Here is a 22,943-nt window from a genome sequence, read left to right as displayed (position 1 = left end):
GGGAGTGATATTAGTAATGAGAGGTCATTCTAGAAAGCCACTTCACTGTCTTTATTGTTCCTATTTCAGTCTTCTCTTTAAATCTGCTGCATTCACATGTGCGTGTATATGTTCATGTGTGTGTATGTATGTATACATATAATTTTTTTTTCCAGACAAAGTGCAGTTAAATAGATTTTTCTCTTGAGTCTAGTAATCATCCTTCTGCCATTTTGAGGTGGATGAAAAAGGGAAGTATTTCCAAGTTCCCAGTGAGGCTGTAAAACTCAAGCCTATCTCTCATTCTTTTCTAACAGACTTATAAAGGATGAGAATTCAGGGAAAATGCGTGGAGATTCTTGCGGAGTACGAGCAAGAAGTACAGGGTCTGAGCTATAAATTATTGCCTGCCAGCATGCTAGGAGAAGGAACTGATTTCTGTTTGTTAGAGGTCATCATTACTGTTCATTTCCACAGCAACCAGGAACTTGATGATTTTGACAAAGAGTGTAAGGAGTGTGCAGGGCTGAAGGGGAAAAAGAATGAAGGGAGTGAGTAAATCTTCTCTCGCTTTCATGATTCTTAGAAAGGGCAACTTGCTCTGAGGTCTGATTTTTGCAGCAGTCTTATTTCAAGATGACTGGATCATCACCTCTTTTGATTTGGGGAACATTAGAGTAACCTCAAACTTGTTTGGGGTCATTATGAACTTCATTACAGCTGTGTGACATGGCAAAGCTGCAACGCTTGCAAGACTGGCAGAATCTTGCTTTCTTGTTCAAAACTGTGGATGTGATTCTAGTTGTCCTTCCACACAGTCAAATGACTACAGGTTCTAGGTCCTCCATCAATCGCAGGATAATTACTGTGTGCGATTTTGTGAAAACATCGTTTGGTCTGTCAAAGGTGTCACTGCCTTAAGTTTCTATCCCCCTCAGAGTGTTGATGGCCAAACAGCTAATTGTTCCTTTAATCACTTGGCAAACAAGGCAGAATATTCAGTCCTTAGGAACCTGTCTATAGTCACAGAGAGAATTAAACAAAAGAAACATAAATAGACTTATGAAACAAATATGTCTGAGTATTCACATTAGATGTCATCTTACTCTAGTCAGCAGAATTATGAGCTAGGTTGTCTCTCAACATGCGTAATCGTGGTTTTCTCTGATACCAGAAATAAGTGAAAGTTTTAAGAAAATTAAGCTTCCTGGGTTGAAATATAACAGCAGTTCTTAGTTACATATATTTCTTAATGGGATTTTAAAATATAGTGTACCATTTTAAAATATGTAGTTTTTAAATATTATTTGATTATCATTTTTCATTGAGTATAAATATGTATCTAAACCTAGTAAAGAATAAGAGTAGGCATCTTTTGAATGTGAAGGTTTTGGTTTTGAGAGTTTATTTCTTCTCTCAGCTACCTTTTGTACTCAGCTTTAATGACCCATAGTTGTAATTTTACTTTTGAGAAATTGCTAAAGTAAGCTTGAGGAAAAAGCTGAGCTGCCTATCAGAACAGAACTTATTACTACATTGTTTTGGAATATATTAGGATTTTGTAAAATGCCTGACTTAGCACAAAAGTCATAGTAACTGATTCAAAATAATTTTTTGTTTGAAGTCTTCTGCAAGAAAGTATTTGAGAGAATAACACCAAGAATGACTGGTTTGTGTGAATATGGAATGAAGTGACAGAAATATGCTAAATATGCTACAGGGTAGTTATTCAGAATACAAGTTCAATGATCATTGTATTGATTCTACATTTTCTTACCAATTTGGCATAACTGTTGTTTCAAGAGATTCTATTTAATGCCAAAGAGATGTACCAGATTTAGAATATAATTGGTAACACAGTCATAGAAAAAGCAGGAAAGCAGAGCCTGTTAGGGGGGTTTTTCTGAGCACACACCACCCTGATTAATTCAGGGGACCGCCTGTGCATGACATTTGTGGATATAGTTGGCAGTATCAGTAGGTTTATTGGGAGGAACGTCAATGATATGATATCAGTTTCATTCTCAGTCTATAGCCTGAGGCTCTCTGAGTAACATGGAGAGGAATTGCTGCTATGTTTTCAACCAGATAAGACATTTATAAGATGTTTGCCAAAGAAAGCATCTCTTCTCCTTTTGGCAGGCCTTGGAAGACAGCGTGTCCCTTGATGAGATTATGAACCTCACATCCATTGACAAGTGGTTTTTGTATAAGATGCGTGACATTTTAAACATGGAAAAGACACTAAAAGGGCTCAACAGGTAAGGCCCTAGTGCTCTGATTCACTCCAGGTATCTTCTGCACAATTTTGTCTTCCTCTTACCCTAACACATTTGGCCAAAATTCTGCTTTAATGAAGTAAATTGTGCCAATGTTGGAAAGACATAGCCATAGCCAGAAGAAATGGCAGTTTTTAGATGTTTTCCTTTTGAAAGGCATCTATTAATAATTTTAATTATCTTGTATCCCTACTTTTGACATGAAACATAGTGATGTTTATATTAGGTCTTTTGAATTTACTAAAATTGGTGTACATTTATGAATTTGTGTGCTATTTAATTACCAACTCTTACCTAGATTTAAATTTTATTAATCAATCATAAAATGAATACTCTTTCTCTTTTCTAAACATTTTCCAAGTTCTGAAGTCTGTTTTTCTCTTTTAATATCAACCTACACATTGCTATGTGTCAATGAGCAAACGTATTCCTCTTGCGTTCTACTGATATTTTTAACGTTGGGACATCCAGTTCAGCATACAAATAAGCTACATTCAAATTTTTGTTAATAGACTCTTTACCTCTCACTAATTTGCATTTTTATCTCCTTCATGGCCAATTATTTAAAAAATTTTATTCCATGTTCAGAATATTCTGATAATGTCAGTACTTTAAAATCTACTTTTTTCTATTTCCTGAGAAGATTGTTGAGACAGCTCAAGCATATGAAGTCACAGATAGGTTTTAAACTTGGATCTCTGATAAACAAGAGCATGTGTTACCAATTTAAGAAAGTGCAGTTCTCTTTAGCTTCTCCCCTTTAAGAGGGCTTTGAAATACACTACTATTGGAAAGAAGTCTCACCTACAAGCCTGGGCATATGTCTAGAGAGAGAAAAATTTTGTTTGCAGAAATTATTCTCAAATGATTTTAGCAAATGTAGATAAATTAATTGCTTAAAATGTTGTTGAAGACAGTGGAAGCTCTCAAAGCCTGGATTTCTCGACTATTTAGAAACTGCAACATATAATTGAGTTACTGGGTTTACCTAATCAAAATGTATACAAACTGGGCAATAAAAACACTTGCTTTTCTTTTTGAGCAAAAGGAGGTTCTTTTTCATCTATTCAACAATTACCCACAACGAATACTTGGTTTTGAAAATGGGGAACTCCAATCTGGCAAGAATGAAACTAGCTCCAGTTGCTTGTAGTGATCATATAAAACGAAAGATAGAAGTTAAGAATTGAGCCTATACACTCATCCTAGAATTTCGCTGACTTGAGGTTTCCTTTCTTGGTTTATGATGCCAAAGCAGAACTTCCATGTTGAATTATAGTCTCTTCCACTGTTTTCAGTTTCAGACAACTGATTTCAAATGCCTATGAAACCACTCCAGTTAAACCACATGAGGGTGCTAGAAACTTACAGTATGCCAGTTGTAGCAGTGCAAGAGACCTGAGGTGAAAAACAGCAGATGTTATTGTGATTTAAATTTCCACTTGATATACATTCTGACTTTTGGACAAATTCAGTGTTTTAATTGAATAGCTTTTGTTACAGCCAGAAGGCAGGTTGAAATTCTAACTAAGCAGAAATAAGCGTATATTGATAGTGAAAAAGCTGCCTGGAGGATTATTAGAACTACTCACTGTTGTAGATCACTTACAACACAGTTCTGAATTCAACATTCTGTTGCATTTTTTTGCTGTTAATTTGACATTTTAAAATAAAGTCTCCATTTTCCGGCATGATTGTAAATAGAGATTTCCTATTGTTCATAATGATCTACAATAAATTTTTTTATACAAAACAATAATTTAAAAAATTTAATAAAACAATAATTTAGTAAAATTTTCTGTACGAAACAATTTAAAAGATTCTAAAACGTAGTACTTACAATTATCCTTGTTTCAAGACCTCAACAGAAGATCCATGGTGTTAGTAAACCTAAACCCTGAACTTATTATCTGATAGACACTTTACTGTTTAATCCATTTTTTTTTGAGTATCTTAGATGCACACATAGCAATTCAATAATACTTGTTATTTAGAGGTGTTGGATAAATAAAATAAGAATAGATAGCCACTGAAGCTACCTGTCTCAATCATTCCATAGCACACTGGGATCTGAAGTTGAAAGAATATTGTAGCTGATGGAGGGTGAGTATAGGACTTGCATTTTTTGTTCTGTTTTGATAATCTTCATGATTAGCCTGGATTATGACACCTTCTGCCTTTTTTCAGCCTTTTAGTCATCAAGGCAGCTACTGCTCAAACAGTAGTAACTCTCTAATAAAAGTTGGCATTACATGGCTGAGTTATGTATTGTCAGTTTGGAGAAAGGTTAAGGTCAGCTGGTTCTTTTTTATCTGTAGTTCACTTTGTTTCAAAATCTGGCCTGCTCCCATGTTGGAAAGGCTGACTTTAGATGTAGGCCCAAGAAGTAGCTATTTATTTGGTGTGATTTGGGCCAATCCCCAAATTCTCTTGCTTGAACTTATATCCCTGGTACCAAAGTGCCCAGGTCCCTCTGCGATTTTGTTATAAGTCCCTGGGAAAATAGGCAATGGGGATCTTAATTAGGAGAAAAGGAGAAACTTAAAGAGAGGAAAAAGTGTAGAATGCTAGACATTGGTTAAGTTTCACCTGGTTCCTTCCTTGTACATTAGAAGGAGCACAGGCTGTGGAGACAGTCAGATGGCTGGGTGCACAGTCTTACCCAAGTGGAATCATGGCCATGTCACCTCCCTCACGTCTCCAAACTCACATTCTTCCTGCTAATGTCTCCTTTATAGTTTTGTTGTGGAGCTTAAATGATACAAATGCAAAGGACCCCTGGTGTGTGATGAGTGCCCAGGAAAGTTTTCCCTTATTCCCCTGAAAATGAAAATGCTACTTGTTATACTGAATAGTATTTTGTGATTTTAGATATATGCATTTTAAGACTCATTTTCAGAGTCATGATTTGCATTTGCATATATGTTTTGCAATGTATCATTTCCCTTTTAAAAATTTATTTATTTAATTTATTTTATTGGCTGCATTGGGTCTTTGTTGCTGCACGCACGCTTTCTCTAGTTGCGATATGCAGGCTTCTCATTGCAGTGGCCTCTCTTGTTGCAAAGCATGGTCTCTAGGCACACAGCTTCAGTAGTTGTGGCACATGGGCCCAGTAGTTGTGGTTCACGGGCTCTAGAGTGCAGGCTCAGTAGTTGTGGCACATGGGTTTGGTTGCTCCAAGTCACGTGGGATCTTCCCAGACCAGGGCTTGAACCCAGGTCCCCTGCATTGGCAAGCGGATTCTTAACCACTGTGCCACTAGCGAAGCCCTTGCAATGTATCATTTGTTAATTTTCTTTGTGATGCATTGTCAATTATTTTAATACCAGACTTTTTTTTTTAGTAAGAAACAATGATAGCTAGTGATACAAATGCTATTCTTATCAAAAGATCAATAGCACTCCATTATACTAATGAACAAATATTCCCACTTTACAGTTGTTAATCATGCTAAAATTCTTCTAAAATGCAATAAACACATTCACTAGCAGAAAATGATAATAGCACTTAGTTTGATGGCAGTCTGTTACTTGTATATACATATAGTCACCTGAAATGAAGTCCAGAATTTGACTCCCAAATGAAATATACCCAAGTATTAGATATATATGTGAATGTCCACAGAATGGAGTAGAGAAAACAAAACAATGATTGTAACAAGGTTAGCATTATAGAAATAACTGATGAGTTTTACATGTCTATGAGAAAGTAGAAATTAGAGTTTTCTTACTTCCTAGAAGGGTGGAGATCAACACGTATCATGTTGAAGATGAAGTATGAAATCTCAGCCTTCTCCAAGGTGATTGGCCAAGTTAGACGGGTGTTAGAATAATTACCTCAGTATCCATCATCATCCCAGCTCTGAGTGCTTGCTGCCATCAGTACTCAGTTTGCTGTCTTCAGTACACGAGCATAGCAATGGCAAGCCTCTGGAAACTTTCTGGGCAATATCCATTCTTGCCACTTAGGTGTTAATCATTATTCAGACAGCTTCAGCAAAACCGTTCTCTTCTATACTTCAGTTCACTGACTTTCTCTTTTTAAATTGTTTATTGCTACCCAAGGGCATGCTAGGAAAGTTGACTGTCCTAGGCAGTTCCCCAAATTTATAATCTAGTGTAGTGGCATGAATCGACCTAGAGTGATAACACATTTCACAGTGGATTTCTTTAGGTTTTGAAAAGTTTCTCTTTACTCAATGTGATGTGAGTTGTGTCATGGAGGATTCCAGTGCCTCTTATGCATATGCACTGGGATTCATACGTTTGATCTATCAACTTCACATTACAGATCACTTTGCAAGTTTAAGAAAAATTGAGCCTGTCAGAATTTTCAGTGTAACTGAAGCACTTGCAAAAGCTCTCTTCATTGGCCTTCACTACCACGCTATCCAGGCTTTAGTATATCTATTCTCCCCATACTCACTCATCTTACCAACACTGACTCTTTCACACATAATGCTCCTCCCATATAGCATTTTCACTAGAAGAAAAATGTGTTTATTTTGATCTATTAAAGATTACAAAAGTCCCACCTATAATCCTTTTCTCCATTAGTATGTAGACAGATTCAATTTTAGTCATGCAAATAAAAGTGGATTGGAGGACAGAAGTGCAGGTACTATAAGTCAAACAGATAAATATGTCAAATGTCTTTATCAACTAAATTCTCTTGATATAGCTGATTCTCTGAAGTAACAAAAGAATGGATTTAGAACTCTATCTGTTAATACAGAAACTTGAATTCTGATTCAGTCAAACACCTTCCAAGTGTAAGATAATAATCACCAAATTTATTTACTACATGTCAGGCACTGTTCTATTATCAGTTTCATTTAATGCTTGCCATAACCTAAGAAAGTCAGTAATTATCCCAGTTTTATAGATAGTAAACTGAGGCTCTGAGGTATTTAGCAACTTCCTTGATATTACATGTTAATAAATGACACAGTTAAGATCAAACCTGAGCAGGACTCCAGAGCCTAGGATGTTTGATATTTAACCCTTATGCTATATATGTGTGTGTATATATATACACACACCCATACACATACACACATGTTTAAGGATGTGGAAAGGTAGAAAGATGAATTATATAACATCTGGAGGAAATCAGACTCCATGTAGTAGACACTTCCAGTATAGTGACAGTATTTAATAAAGAGACGATAATCTCATCCTCATAGAACTAGCACATTTGATAAAGGTTTCAGCAATATTAATAATTAATAGATAAGCACAGAAACAAAAATATCACAGTTGAAGCCCTTTCACTATAAGTAAGAAGTCAACTGTAGTAAAGCTTCTTTGTGAGCAAGAACTATTTCAAGACACTACACCCCAAACCTTTTTATTTATAATATCAAGTTGAATTAACAATTTTAGTTTGAAAGACAGTCATGATACTTAAAACAAACAAACAAACAAAATGCAACCTGAACAGGCAAGAAAAACATGTGAATGTGCTAATTACCAGCTTTGAGCATCTGCCTATATTCTGCCTGTAACTCTTTTTAATTTTTTTATTTCCTTATTTTAATTTTTAGGTTGATTTGCTATTTCTGACTGACATGTCTAGCTCAAGAATTTTATCATACCTGCTTAAGTTGCATAATTTTGCTCTTTTACTGGCTAAAACTAAGTTGAATTAAGTTTTGAATCCTTCTTTCAGTTATTAGCTTAAAGAAGGCAGCCAGCCACGCTTGTGCTGTACCATGTTAAATCACCAAAGGGAAAGTTTCCGCCGTTTATGATGACTGCTTGTTCTTTTGCATTTCATTCAATTTGGGCAATTTTCCCAGTATGGTTCATTTTGCTCTCTGTTTTTTTTTTTTTTTCCACAATGCTGCTATTTATGTTAGCAACATAGTGCTTGACTATTTAAAAGGACTCTGTTTTCATCCATTTAGGTGTTCAAAAGTAGGGGGTATGACCATTGTGATACAGTTTATACCATATATGAGGCTGAGATTTGGATTTATTTCTCTATTAATTGTTAACATAAACTTAATTTACTATGGACTAATGTGAAAATTATTCAGAAATTGCTTTTGTCCACTATTCTATAGGCTCATATGTTAGTTTTTTAAACTATTTTAATTCTGATAATATTAATATTCTCTCCCCCCTTCGCTGGAACTTATTGCTACAATCAACGGAGTAAAAAATAGGAAAGTGCACTTTTTGAAGGGCCTAATTTTCCTCTGAACATCACTATGTTGATTGTGATAAACTACATTCATTGGTGAGAGCTGAAAAGTCATAGGTGTGCCTATAGCTTAGGAAAACAATCTAGGGCAAGCCTGGTGAGTTCCACTTGGGCATTCAAGTGCTAAATTGAGCTCAGTAAAGTTGGCCATTACCCTGCAGCCACAAACTTCTGGCAGATGTAATAATGCAGGTGTCACCTTAGCTAGAACACTCCCTTTGAATGTCCTCTCCTACACATGTTAGTTTCTATTGACTTTTTATTTAAGTTGCTCATGAGGCATGGCAAAACCCAATAAGAGCATTTTGTACTTGTATTTGATTGAATTTTTGAGGGAAAAGTGGCATCTAAAAGTTGTTAAAACTTAGGCATAACTACTATATATAAAACAGATAACTAATGAGAACGTATTGTTTAGCACAGGGAACACTACTCAATGATCCGTGGTGACGTGAATGGAAAGGAAATCTAAAAAGGGGTGGATATATGATACATATAACTGATTCACTGTGCTGTACAGCAGAAGCTCATTGTAAGCAACTATACTCCAATAAAAAATAAAAAACAAAACAAAACAGACATAAGATAGAGAAGGGTCAGTACTTTACTTTCTAATGATAAGTTATACTTTCTGGTAGAAAAAATTAACAATAAACAATTATCCTTAAAGTGTATTAAATATAGAAACAATTTAGAAGAAACACATACATTTCACTATATATAACATATAATCACATGTTCTAATTTTTATGATTCTTTATTGTGATATATGCTTGTGATACCATTTGTTGTTTTCTCCACTCCAGTCTGTGGACATGTATATATATGTGTATATAGACACATACATGCTAAGTATATATATTATACACTAATATATACACTAAGTGTGAGGGTATTTATTATTTTGAATGCAGAATGAGACTAGAAATGGTTGGACCCTTTAGTGGAACCCGTTGATCTGATTTGCAGAAAATAGGTTATGTCCTCTGACTTCACTACGCACTATATTTCTAAGTCTCAGTTTCACCCTAGTTTAAAAAATATATACTCTCTTATTTTACTAGCTAGCCATGCTGAGATGAGTATGTAACATATTATGTATAAAGTAATTGACTCTAAAGGAAAACAATGTTATTAGTTACTACATATCACTATCCTATGGTTTTAGACTTCATACTCTAAATCATTTATCTAATAAATCTCTTCAAGAGTACCAAATATTGGACCTTACATTACAGGGTTATTTTTTTCTCTGGGAAAGAAGAGCGTTACTGTGAGAATTTAAACACCTGTGAACTAATGCCAAAAATATATTTAATTTTTAATTTGCTTTTATGTTCCATGCGGCAAGATAGGATATTTTAGGCAATGTCACAGATTTGACAGGCCTCTATTAATTTTTTTAACTAATAATGTATTGTATCAGGTACATCTTGAATAAAATTTTATATCAAATATTTAATGTTCTCAGAACCCTCATTGAATTCATTATTTAAACAGGTTTCATAATTTTGATAAGTAATTATGCATTTCAAAAGTATGAGAGAGAACTTGAGTCTGGCATGGGCAAGATGTATGTTTCGCTTAAAATGTTTTCAGAGTGATGTTCACATCATTCATAAAATAAATATTTTATATTTGTTGCATATAGATTCTTATATATTTGACAGTTCCAAAATTTTAAGTTGATTTAAAATAACATATACTCATGGTTTCTATGTATGTATGTATCTATTAATAGTCAGGATTTAATAGATTATCCCTATGTCAATATCTGTGATCTCAGCATGATAGGTTGTGTACTTGCTTGAGGACATTAGGAGCTGTTATTAGACCAAATGGTATTGTTAGTTGCCTTCAATGGGTTTGTAATCTGTTTTTGAAGATTTGTATAATCTTCAAATTTGTATTTGAAGATTTGTAATCTGAAGATTTGTATACACTTAAGTATACATATGACAGGATGCTTTTAATGGACCAACAAGAGGCAGAAATACAAAGCCAGAAACGTTCAAAGCAGGTTAAAAACAAAAGCTCTAAGATCTTTGTGTATGTTATCTCATACAAGTCACAATTTAAGAGTTCTTAGAAGGTATGCATCCCTATCCCATATTTTATAAACAAAACGATGACTCAGGATGTTAAAGTAAATTTTTCAAGATTTTAGGGGAAGTGCACATTGAAGCCAGGATTTGAGTTCAGGACTTGCAGAATCCAAGGACAGCATCTTTTCTTCAATATACACCTATGCCATGGGAACCAAGGGAAGAGAGAATTAAAAATAAATAAATAAAACAGGAAGACACTTTCAACAATATGTCATGGTTTAAGGAGAGCAGAGAAGGAGAGAATTGAGCAAGTCCACCAAATTTGATAATGGGGAGGTAAGAGTAGGAGCTAGATTATAAGGACCAAATGTGCAATGAGAAAGAGGGAGTACAAAAATGGATAAATTCTAATTAAGAAGTGACAAATTGTGTTTCCTCTTATTTTGTTGTATTTCTGCTGTATTTCATAAAAATGAGAATCTTACTCTAAGGAAATTAGGGCTGTGAACAGAAATTAAGGCGAATATTGTCTACCTATTATACTCGATGTATATAATAGTTGGAGCCACACAGTTTCACTCACTGTTCTGTAATTATTACATACATGCTAGTAACATCCTCCAATAAAACTGTCAACTCCATTAGGTCAAGTTTCAAAGACCGTGATGCCTTAATAGACTTTTATTAGGAGATTTTCTTAAGAGCTTTTGCTGATTTGTGTGAATGAAGAATGGAGTTCGCCATTCTAAAGTATAGTGTCAGAGTTCTGGAACAAATAAGAATAGCTTCCAATTCTTTATTTACTATATTTTTTCTTGGGAATTGACCTTGCATAGAGTAAAAACTCTAATATCTGTATGATAATATTTCCAGTAAATAAATGAAAAAATATTCTTGCTAGAAAGTGAAAATCAGAATTTCTCAGTCATGACAAAGAAAGGAAATTGGAGTGGAGAAAAATGCATTACAATTCCTGGTTGCCCAAGGGACCTACAAAATTATTAATTGGAAAATGTGTAATCTAAAATATAAACTCCATGTTGGGGAAGGTTGGGGAGGCAATGAATTGGGAGATTGGGATACCAAATTGTACACTCTAAATATATGCAGTTTATTGTATGTTAATTGTATCTCAATAAAAGTTCTTAAAAAATAAAATAAAATATAAACTCCGTGTTGGAAGACATTGGAAATCAGCATCTCTAGGTTTTCATTATTTAAGTGACTATGTATTTACTAGGAAGGCTCTGGATAAACTTTTTCTAATATAAGGGGATTTATCTAATTGTTTTTATTGTCATATAGAGATTATATACACTGGGAGCATTATAATACTTAGACTATGATAAACTCTATTGCCTGTTGAGAACAAATCAAAATTTACATAATTTTGATTTTAAAAAATTATCTAAGTTGTCAAAATTGCAAATTTTTAGAAAATTTTTTGTAAGGAATATTCACAAATATGTACAAAGGTAGTGAAGGCTCTGATTTAATTAATCAGCAAAGACGATTAAGGCAAAAGCACGTAATGAGAATATTTTTAATACAGAGATTTGTATTTCTCTAGTGACACTGCATTTCTGTTATAATACGAGTGGAAAATAATCCCTATTCTACTTTTGTAGACGGTGAAACTGAGTCACTCAGAGGTGTGTGTCATACTTTATGTCACACCAGTCAGAGGAGAGCAAGAAATCTAGCCTAGGGCTTCTGCCTTCAGTTCTAGTCACTAACACTTTTCAAAAGCTTCTTTGTAGAGATATGACTTTTAAATCAGACAGCTGGAGATCAGTTCCTCCTTAGCTGTCAAGTTGTGAGCTGCGTGTTTTCCTGCCTGAATTGTTGACCCCACTTAGAGCAGAAGCCTTGTAAGAGATGTGCCCTTCCCTAGAACTCTTGTGAGGAGAACACAGGGGCCTGGCAGGGAGAAAGCCTTGGCGAGTCATCTTTAAAAGATGTCAACAGAATTTTCAAGGGTATGGAGAGCTAGCATAAGAATTTTCTTTTAAAATTTTGCTGTGTTTATAAAACAGTGTATATATGTATATACACACACACATAATATACGTTTATTTTTTTCTTTAAATACAATGCAAAAGCCTTATCTTCCATGTTAATGTGTGTATGAGTTAAAACCTCCTGAAGTATACAATGGAAATTAAATTTAGGCAAAATAGTCTGTCTGAGCTATAATTACAGAAGCTAAATAATCACTCACTAGCCCCCAGGATTTTTCATCTGCTCATTCATACCTGAGGTGCCTTTACGGGCGCAGAACCTCCGCGGGTGCCCTGGGAGCGGAAGTGGGTGATGACTATCTTGAGGAGTGAGGCAGTGGCCGTACCTCCCGACAGCGGAGTAAAAGCCTGGGTTAACATTTTCTCCAGGAGACTGTTTATGCTTTGCAAGAGGTACAAAGTATGGTGGGCCTCACCCCTCGAGATCTGGATACAGGAACGCTACATAGAGAAGGAAGAACCTCCGAAGAGCTGAGGTGCTTAGGCCACTTTTAGGTGACTTGCCAGTTTTGTTCTGCTGAATTCCTCTTACTTCTTCTCCTCCTCCTCTTTCTCATTCTCCTCTCTAGTTCCTGCTTCTTCCCCTTTTCCTCATCTTCTGGCATTTGCATTTATGAAGCACTTATTACGTGCTTGGCACTGTGCTAAACACTTGACAATGTTTACCGTTTCATCTTATTGATGAGATTTTTTTCTCAGTGTAGTTGGAGCTTGACTCCAGATTCGGTCAGTGATGTTGACCTAGCTCAGGTTAAAGTAGGCAATTAGGCACTATTTGCCTTTGTAAATATAGTAATGATAACATAATGGCCATCACATAGCTAGGCTGATATTACACACACTGTCTCATACTCTATCTACTATCTGTGTTTGGCCAGTGGCCTGGTTTAATTGACCATCCTTTGCTCTAGATAGCTTGAGGGAGGAGATATTCAGTTCTTGAGTATATAGTCATTAGTATGAAATAGATGAGAATTTTTGCTATCTGGATATTATATGTCTTCTTCTGAAAAACCCTCAGTGATAAAGATTTTCAACTTCCATATAGGTAGTACTCCTCAAATTAACATATAGTGTGACATGTCACCAGGATTTTAATTCTAGACTTCTTCCACATCCTCCTGGAAATGGCTTCTTATTTTTCCCCTTTCTAGAAAAGGCTTACCTTTTCTCATTCAAGAACTAGAAAAATTTGATCAAAAATTATTCCTACATATGTTACATTTACTAAGAAAAAATCTATGCAGTAGTTATCAGTAGGTAGGCTTTACTTAAGTAATTAATTTTAATAAGATTCTAGGTAATAGTTTCTAGAAGTCAAAGAAAGTTACATATTCAAAGTTATACATTTGTTGCTTGGACAAAACATGTGCTATTTGAAAAACTACTTGATGGAAACATGACTTGCTTTAAACAAAGATAATGAAGAGGTTTTAAAATATAGGGCTTCCGAATAAATTTCTTTGTGAAATAACAAATTTTAAAACATCAAAGAATGCTCATTCAATGTCAGTTTTCTACTGGGGTTTATACAATATTTCTTTTTATCTGCTGGATTTAAATTCTGGATATAAAACAGACCTATATTCATGGAGAAATCCAGGATTTTGCTTACTAAATACATCCTCTTAATTTTTGAAAAAAAAATACACTGAATGTATTTAAAATTATAAATAAATTTGCTAAGCATAAATAACAGAAATTTCATAGTTTAGACTTTGCCTTTTAGCTCAGTCTGATCAGGTGAAAGCTATTTTCTTCGTAGAAGCATGCTTTTCCGAATGTAGCAGAAAATCTTTTTGTACCCTAATAGACACGACTTATTACTGTGATTAGGTGGTTTCCATTTTTTTTCATCGTCACCAAATCAAGGGCAGAGAAAGAGAATTGAGAGCATTTTCAACTAAGGATGACTGAGGTACAAAATGTGATTTATTAAGAGAAAAAATTATGATTAACCTAACCTATATTAGATTATTTTCCCCATTTTCATTTCTTGGTATTCATAGAATATAATTATTATGTTATAATCAACAGTATATAAATGACCTTACCAGATTAAAAGATATATAACAATATTTCTGGATTATTGGGATCACTAAAGATAGGTTAAAAATGAACATAGTATTCAGGAATTAAAAAATAGCCTACTTAAAAATATCTACAGTATCAATTTCTCATAGGTTTTCTTCTTTGTTTTGATTTTGTTGCTGTTAATATCCTTTAAGGTGAAATATAATTTTAAGGGTGTCATGCCTTGAAAATCAGTACTTGCAATTTTATAGCATTATTGTGATAGTGGTAAGTGAACCCAGGTTCTAATAAATACTTTTCATATTGGCATGGTTTCAAATGAACATTTCAGATCTAAGTATTGTTTGTCCTGGACATGAGATATAAAGATTGATGTTTAATTCCTCCAAAGACATCATTGCTGTACAGGAATAAGGCATGGTGCTCTCAAAAATTAAGAGAAAATGGTAGTATTTACCCAATTTCCTGTGTTTTATCCTTTGCTTTTCTAAATGCTACTGCTGCTTTTGAAAAATGTCTTTTTCATTTCTCTCAAGGGAAGAGGTAACAACCTGTCTCCTTGAAAGAAAAGATGAGAAGACAAATAACTTCTCTTACTTGATTGCATTATTGTGATTGTGGCATGGTCTTGAACCTGTGAAATGCCAAAAATAATCAGTGAAGCCCTGCAAAACTCTGAGGAGAGGCTGGTGAGGGGTCTTAGCACAGAGCACATACATCTTACTCAGTTCTCTTTCCTTATTAAAGCTGGTGTCATTACTGAACATCAGGCCTAGTGTTTTTCTTAGCTTCTGCCCTTTGGGGGATTTTTTAAAAGAAGATAATAATAAAATTGCAAGCCCATCTCATAATTGTAGGCCAAGTGGAGTGCTCATTTTCACATTAGAGCTTGTGCAATCTGGAGGGAAATTTGTTTAGTATTACTTGTGAGTTGGTGGATCAGATAAAAGCCAGTCAAGTGGAAGAGAGGACTGTGTGAAGTACGCGGGCTCCCCTGGTAATTGAGATGCTGCAGGCGTTCCTCCAGTCGGTTAATAGATTTCCCCAGCTCCTCTGTGCCAGGTGAAAATTTCCTCATTAAGGGGAATTTATTCCATTTCCTTTTATCATTTATTATTGAAGCTAAGTGTGAGTGGAGGAAGCTTCAGAGATGACAGGGTAGAATTTTAAACAACAACAAAATCTACATTGGAAGTGGAGGAGAAAGAGGAGAGAGGCTTGTGTTGTTTATGAAACGGGAGGACACACGAGAGACTTCTCGCTGTAGAAGCCGAGCCATCCTGTCTAACCGTTACAAGATGATGGCAGAGTGTATAAAAGTCTGATGTCTGTTTTTGAGACCTTTTTCCCCCTTTAAAATTTCACACTGTCATTTTGTGCTGCTAAGTAGAGAGAAACTGAAGATTATGAAAAGGCCAGCCTCATAGCTATTTGGTGTTTCTTTGTTTTATTGTTTAGATTCTATTATGCAATGATCAAAGTGTAACCTATGAAGAGTTTGCCCTTGAACTCTGAAAGCAAGGAAAGCTGGTAGGGGAAGGGAAAGTTGTATATGTAGTGTATTTCAGAGGACACAGTTCTGAAATATGGATTTAAAGCATTCATGTTCAAAGGAATAAAGATAAACATACACATACTAGTGCACACAAATACATATTGAATAACAGAGAGGCTATTTATTTATTATACATATTTTAACACTTTGTTCTTTAGTGCAATATGCTGCATTCAGCTGAGCACATTTCTTGCTTGGTATAATGCTTCCTCAATTTACAATATAATATAAATGGGGCATTCCCTACTTAGGAATTCAAAAAGCAGTTTTGAGTTACAAATTCAGCATTTATCTTTCTTTTAGTAATTATTCTGTTTTGAGTTTGTTCCAAATTGTTTTCATTTTCCTTTGAAAAAATAGAAATATTATAGCCCTGTCCCTAAAACAAGCTTTTACCTAGCTTGATTTAAAAAAAGAAAATCTCACACTGATGGAAGTTCCTTTTAGCAGGCAAAATGGAGGGCAGCTCAAGATGGGCAGATAAAGATGAGGAGCGTATATCTAAATCTCCACATTATTAAGTGAGCTTTATGTTCACTTAAGAGTATTCATCTTGCATTTGACTCTGAAGAGGTTTAACCTTATCTAAATCACTGGCCCAAAGCTAATGAATCGTGTCTTCAAACTGTCTCTTATTTTATTATAATGGAACTCAAAATAAAATTTGGTATCAGAACAAGTAGGATATGAAGTGAATTTTCTTCTGTGTGTAACGACATGCCAGCCAACCCTTGTGTTATGCAGAAGCAGAGGAGAGAGTGAAGGAGGGAAATACAGGGAGCAGCCACCTACATCCTGTCTTGGAGTTAGGGGTACCCCACAGGATTAGGGGTGCAGTCAGTGTAGGAAGGAATCTAACTCATCTGTGTCTTTTTAATGGCTGTGGTGGGTCAGAATTAACATCTCTTTTCTCAGGGAGGGGGATTGCAAAGTGCTTTGCATTATTTCATGCACATGTCTAAAGAGCACAAATTAATAACCCGAGGGACCATGAATGAAATCCTGTAGTAGATCTATCACTTTGAACTGCATAGGAACATACTTACCCAGTATTTGCATTCACGCTGAGATAGATGAACGTGCACATATTCATGTTATTCCCATTTAATCCATCTAATTTTTAAGATGTTTAAAAATATCACATCATGCTCTTGATCTAGTTATTTGAATACTGAGTGAAAGTTAAAGCAGTATTTGGCTCACTAAGAAAAATATTCTGAGAATCAGTTTGAGCTTAAAACATGCACTCTGCAGGTCTAGCTTGAAGCTTCTGTTTTAGAGCTCTCACCTGGTACGGTTTGAGGGGGTGCCTATGGAGAAGTAGTTTTCACCCCCATTCTGAAACTCTGTTATTCATTATTCATTATTTTGTGCTGCTGTTGCTTTTCTCAGCATCCTCTTTAAATAATGAAGATTCTCTGAGGTGGGGATGCTATGAGGAACAGTAATGACTGAGTTAGTCTTAGCTATTTTTTGGCACAGAGCTGAGCACAGAATTAATTCACTTTACTTTTGTATGCACAGGGCCAATTCTATCAATCAGCCTTCCTTTTTCTTTTCTTTTTTTACTTGTTTTCTGGTAAGAGTCCAATTTTATTTGGTGGGTGAAGGAGGAAGACTTCGTATATTTGCTGGAGATGTCTTTATATGCTCTATTGGGCTCTTTTGGTGGAAAAGAATAAGAGGAATTATGCATATTTCAGCAATAGAAATGACTGCAATTGCTGAATGTAGACAAAACAAATGCAAATTTACTGCATCTCTAATAGAAATTTGAGGAATCTAAATTGTCTTTTTTTGTTTGTTTAATAGCATTATTTATAATTTTTATTTAAAGCAATATAGCAGCCTTTGAAGAATTGACTGATCCTCCATATAATAAGAAATAAAAATAAGTCATTCCAAGCAAAATAGAACAAAAAGCTCACCAAAAGAGCTAAAGATAGATACGCTACTTCTGGACTTGAAGAACTTGCATTTGTGCTAGTTCACAGTCATAATTAGAGGTGTGATGGTTCATTTCAAGACACGTTTCTTTTATGTGTGTCCAGACCATTGTTGTTCAGCATTTGGATTTAGTCATTTTAGTTAGTGTGGTTGTTGATATAATAACATAATATAGGTTTTGCCCTGATAGCTTTTTGCGATAATAAAGGTCTTGTTGAAGATCTATTTATTTTTGCTTGTTTTTCCTTTTACTGCCATCCCACAATGATGGGAAAATGTTCTGCAGGTAGCCAGAAAAATCTATGGGTAAGAATTGGCTCAATGTTATATCTACAGTATTTCTCCACCTAATTCAAGCTTCATACCTGTGTTTTTAATAAGATTGAAGATCACAGAGATAATGTGTAGCCTTTCCTCACAGGTAAACATGACTTGAAGCCATCCAGGAAACTCATGATTAAAAAAGAATATCATCCAAAGTTTTAATTTAGGAAAACAGTTTATTTGTCAAACAGTTCCACTTTGAGGCTATGCACTCTTGCACATAAAAAGTGAGCAATTGGCTTAGGAACATAGTCTTGGCAAGGAGAGTGGAAATATACATTTCTAAAACAAATAGCAACAGCAACAACAAAAAAAATCCTTCCTCTGAGTTTGTCTCAAACATTATTTTTTGCAAAACTAAAGGCAAACACCATAAATTTGGGTGTTTCAAGGGCCCTCAGAAGCTCAGCCATCACCTGTTGGGTAAAGACTATCCAAACTTGCCCAGTAGCAGCTGGGAGCACTTCCTCTGAACCACCTCCTCCTCTTGCATACAGTTATCTCATAGCACCTCTCACTGTGCTATCAGAGAGATGGCTATTTGTTTGCCTCCTAGTGTACTCTGATCTCCTTAAATGTAGAGATTTGATATTTTCTCTCTCCATCATTTAAATACATAGGATAGTGCTCTGATACACAAAGCACTTGTTCACCAAGTGTTGAAGCACTAATGAAGGAATGACAATGAGTGCTGCCCCACCTTCACTATCCACAATTCCCTACTAATTCTTTCCAACCACAAATCGTCTGTATGTTTCCTACACCTGCCGTGCCTATTGCTGCCTTAAATTATTGCAAATGCACTTGCCCTTGCCTTGTCAACTCCTTTCATCTGTATAAACCTGAACTTACTTTATGGCTCTGTTCTCATCCCTCTACTGCCATAGTATTTCTTATTTATTTATTTATTTGGTTGTGCTAGGTCTTAGTTGTGTCAGGCAGACTCCTTAGTTGCGGCACACTGGCTCCTTAGTTGTGGCATGAATGTGGGATCTAGTTTCTTGACCAGGGATCGAATCCAGGCCCCCTGCATTGGGCGTATGGAGTCTTGTCCACTGTGCCACCAGGGAAGTCTCTCCATAGTATTTCTCAAGTAAAACAATTCACATTGTTATCTCTTTTCTCTGACCTCACATTGCGTCGCATAGTTTCTCTTTCCATAAAATGTTTAGAATCACTCTCTATCACTGCATTGTCTCAAATACTGTTTTGTATCTTCTTGAGCAGCACTGTCCAGTAGACATTTCTGTGATGATAAAATATTCTATAATCTGCACTGTCCAATATAGTAGCCACTAGCCTATATGACTATTGAGCACTTAAAATGTGACTAGTGAAAGTGTGGCTCTGAATAATAAAAAAAAAATTTTAACTAATTAACATCTAAATTGAAATAGTCATGTGTGGCTACCGTATTGGACAGCATAGTTCTCAAGTAGGTAGCACGGTGCTTGGCACATAGTAAGTGACTAAGAATACTTACTAGTCAGATTGTCTTCAGGAATTTGACAGGAAAATGTGTTGTTCTCAGGAAAGGCTTATTAAATACTTGAGAAGATTAAGAAATCAAAATGGGGATAGGAAAAAAGAAATTCACTACGAGAAATAATAGATTTGAGAGACAGAGAAAACAAATTGACTAAGGAGAGCTTTAGTTTCAGAAATCCAAACTATCACTGATATAAAAAGCCAGAGAAATAGCTATTAAGTGTAGCAGCTTGATTCTTTTTTCCATAAACTCAGAATATGAATTAATTAAATTAAGAAGATTGAAAGATAGAATGAACAAAATGCAGTAGATTCAATTCAACTACATTCTATTCACAGAATTTCAATGGAAATGCTTTATTTATTATTAGATCTTCTGACAACCCACCGTTATATTTTAATTTCATTGTATTGACTACCAAACGGTCATAATTGAATTTTGTGGTATTGACTATTGCTTGAAACAGCTTGACCACAGCTATTTGGTTAGAGATCCTTTTATAGTAGTATTTAATTTTTCTGTACCTCGACCCTTTGCAAATTATTTTGTGTACATTTTGAATTCTAGTTATAAACTGATTTCAATAACTTTTGTCTTTTCTATAAAGTAAAAAGTTCTAGAGTTACAGTTTCCTTCATTCATTTAATAAATATTTATTGAATGCTGTCTGTGAGCCAGACAGTGTGCTAGGCTTTGGGAATAATCTGCTAAATGAGCCAGATGTACACATTCTTTGCTCTCATGGAAATTGAGTCTAGCAGGAAAAATGTCTGGCTGCTGAGCAAAAGCTAAGAAACATTAAAAATATCCAAAGATGATGACATGCTAAACAGTATGGTTCCAACTATGCCCCTGGCTCCAACAAAAGAGTTAAGAGCCCAGGAAGATCTATGGGGTTAGGGCAGACTAAGAAGGCTTCAAAGATGAGCCTTGACTTTAGCTGAACTATGAAGCATGGCTGGGAGTTGAAGAGAAGATGGGTAGGTAACAGGAATATCAAAGGTATCATAGGTGCGAGAAATAATGTGAATGGTGTCTTACACCGTGGAAATCAGCATGGGGAAAGTGAGGAGACAAATCTGGCTTGAGTGGAAAATAATCATAAAATCACAGAACTGTATTCTCAACACAGAGAGATATGTGACATTAGTAAATAGAGACAGTTTATGAAGAGGATACCCAGTCCGATGCCATGTTGGGATGCCCAGGTGAAAAAATTCTCAAAGCCCATAAAGACCGGGAGCATAGGTCAGACACTGGAGAAGGGGCTACAGAGTTGGGAATCATGAATTAGTTATCCTACTCGAGCCAATGACAGTGGCTAATTTTAGGAAGGGAGAGAAAGTAGCCAGATGTAAGCAGGTTACAGAGGATAGAGCCTTGGAGAGAAAACAGTAAATTGTTGTTGTAATAAAGTAGGGTGAGACACAGCTTACTAGAAGCCAGAGAAAAATATCTTTTTAAAGAATGGAACATCAAAAGGGTCATATGCTGACAGACTGAGAAGATGAAAATTGAGAAATCCTCCTGGATTTAGGAGGTCCTGATTATTTTTGAAAGAGCAACTTCATATGTCAGTAGGTGCAGAAGCTACTTTTCAGGAAATAAGAAGAGAGTACATAGGGTGTGAAGGTGGGGAACCACATTTTGAGAAAGTCAGCATTGCAAATAGTAGACTTCATAGAAGCTAGATGACTTAGTGAGTTATTTGTGTATTTTTAAAAGGCAGGAGGCCTAAGAATGTTGAAGTTGGAAAATAAGGAGCCTTTGATGATTTTGAAATTGAATAGCACTGCTGCTTATTGTGTTTGGTCTAAATTTGAATGCTCTTTTTCATTAAATCCTAGTGATACCATTACAGAAGAAACCCTGAAAAAGGCAAAAGAGATTGGGTTCTCAGACAAGCAGATTTCAAAATGCCTCGGGCTGACTGAGGCCCAGACAAGGGAGCTGAGGTTAAAGAAAAACATTCATCCTTGGGTTAAACAGGTAAAGGGGAAAAGGAGTTTTTCTTTCTTCCCAGGATGCCTTGGGTGAAATATAGGCACCAATTCATAGGGCCATTGTCAATAGAAAGGTGTGGAATTCGAAAGTGATTTTACTTGTCCTATCAATGCCCATGACATCACTTATTTTCTTCAGCACAGGATTGATTTATGCTTTAAAGAGGAAAGGATGAAGGGGCACTGGGATATAAAGGGAAGAGTATGTATATGATTTTCTTGGCCTAAACGAAAAAGAAAAATCAAAATGACCTCTCCTCTGCTTTTGACCCACGTGCAAATGTATCTGTAGTAAGAGAAATCCTTAGTGTAATAGAAGGACTTGAAATGCCCTAGTGTAGTGGCTGAAACTTCTTGAAAAGCCTAGTTATCTCTTTTGGCACTGACTTTTTACAGGGTAATACTTTATTTTAAGTGCCCCATCATTATGGTTCATTTAGTATTCATTGTGATAGGGTTGGGCATAATGAGCTCATCTAGTATTCATGACAATCACACAAGAACTTTCATAGGTGTACCATTGTGATTTTTTTTTTTTTTTTTTTTTTGGCCTTTAGTAGAAGAGGTGCTTTGGCTTAAAGTACCACCAGCTGGTTTTTGTCCTTTAAAATCATTGGCTTCTCCCCGTCTGCTCCGGGGCACACACATAACCTTAGGTCTCAAGCTTGAGGCCAAATATTTTCTACTCAGCAACTATTATCTTTCTTCCTTCTCACTTGCCTTACATTAGTTTGCCCTGTCAGCCCCAAATTCTTGCTCACTAAGCTGAGCTCCTGGCCCTTGAGAGCAGAATTGATTTACTTTTCCCAAATATGTTGAATGAGATCTTGTTCCCTTCCCTTCTTCCCCATGCTTTGTGATATTCATGTCATCCCATTGCTCAGTGCCATAGGTAACTTAAATCCTATGCATTAATTTGCAAACCAAAGACATCCTTATATATATGTCATTTTCTCCTGATTTTAGATTTTATTTGCAGTTGCTTTAGACAGCTGGTTGGGTAAGTTTTCCTGGTAACCAGTTGACTATATGACCACTTTGTTGTGTTCTGTGT

The 22,943-nt window shown here is 35.5% G+C and overlaps 1 protein-coding gene across 1 annotated transcript in view; it reads left to right on the top strand.

Annotated features, from left to right (window-relative positions):
- The window catches only part of CPS1 (carbamoyl-phosphate synthase 1), a 126,524-nt gene that overhangs the window by 63,301 nt on the left and 40,280 nt on the right, over window positions 1-22,943 (top strand). Inside the window, exons 21-22 of the mRNA XM_057745630.1 lie at window positions 2,122-2,240; window positions 21,734-21,875. Of these exons, the coding sequence (XP_057601613.1) occupies window positions 2,122-2,240; window positions 21,734-21,875 (261 nt within the window). The remainder of the gene's footprint in view (window positions 1-2,121; window positions 2,241-21,733; window positions 21,876-22,943) is intronic.

Source organism: Hippopotamus amphibius, chromosome 8, assembly GCF_030028045.1.
Source record: "Hippopotamus amphibius kiboko isolate mHipAmp2 chromosome 8, mHipAmp2.hap2, whole genome shotgun sequence".
NCBI lineage: Eukaryota > Metazoa > Chordata > Mammalia > Artiodactyla > Hippopotamidae > Hippopotamus > Hippopotamus amphibius.
Note: the sequence above shows the minus strand (reverse complement) of the source record. Positions and strands in the feature narration are given on the sequence as shown.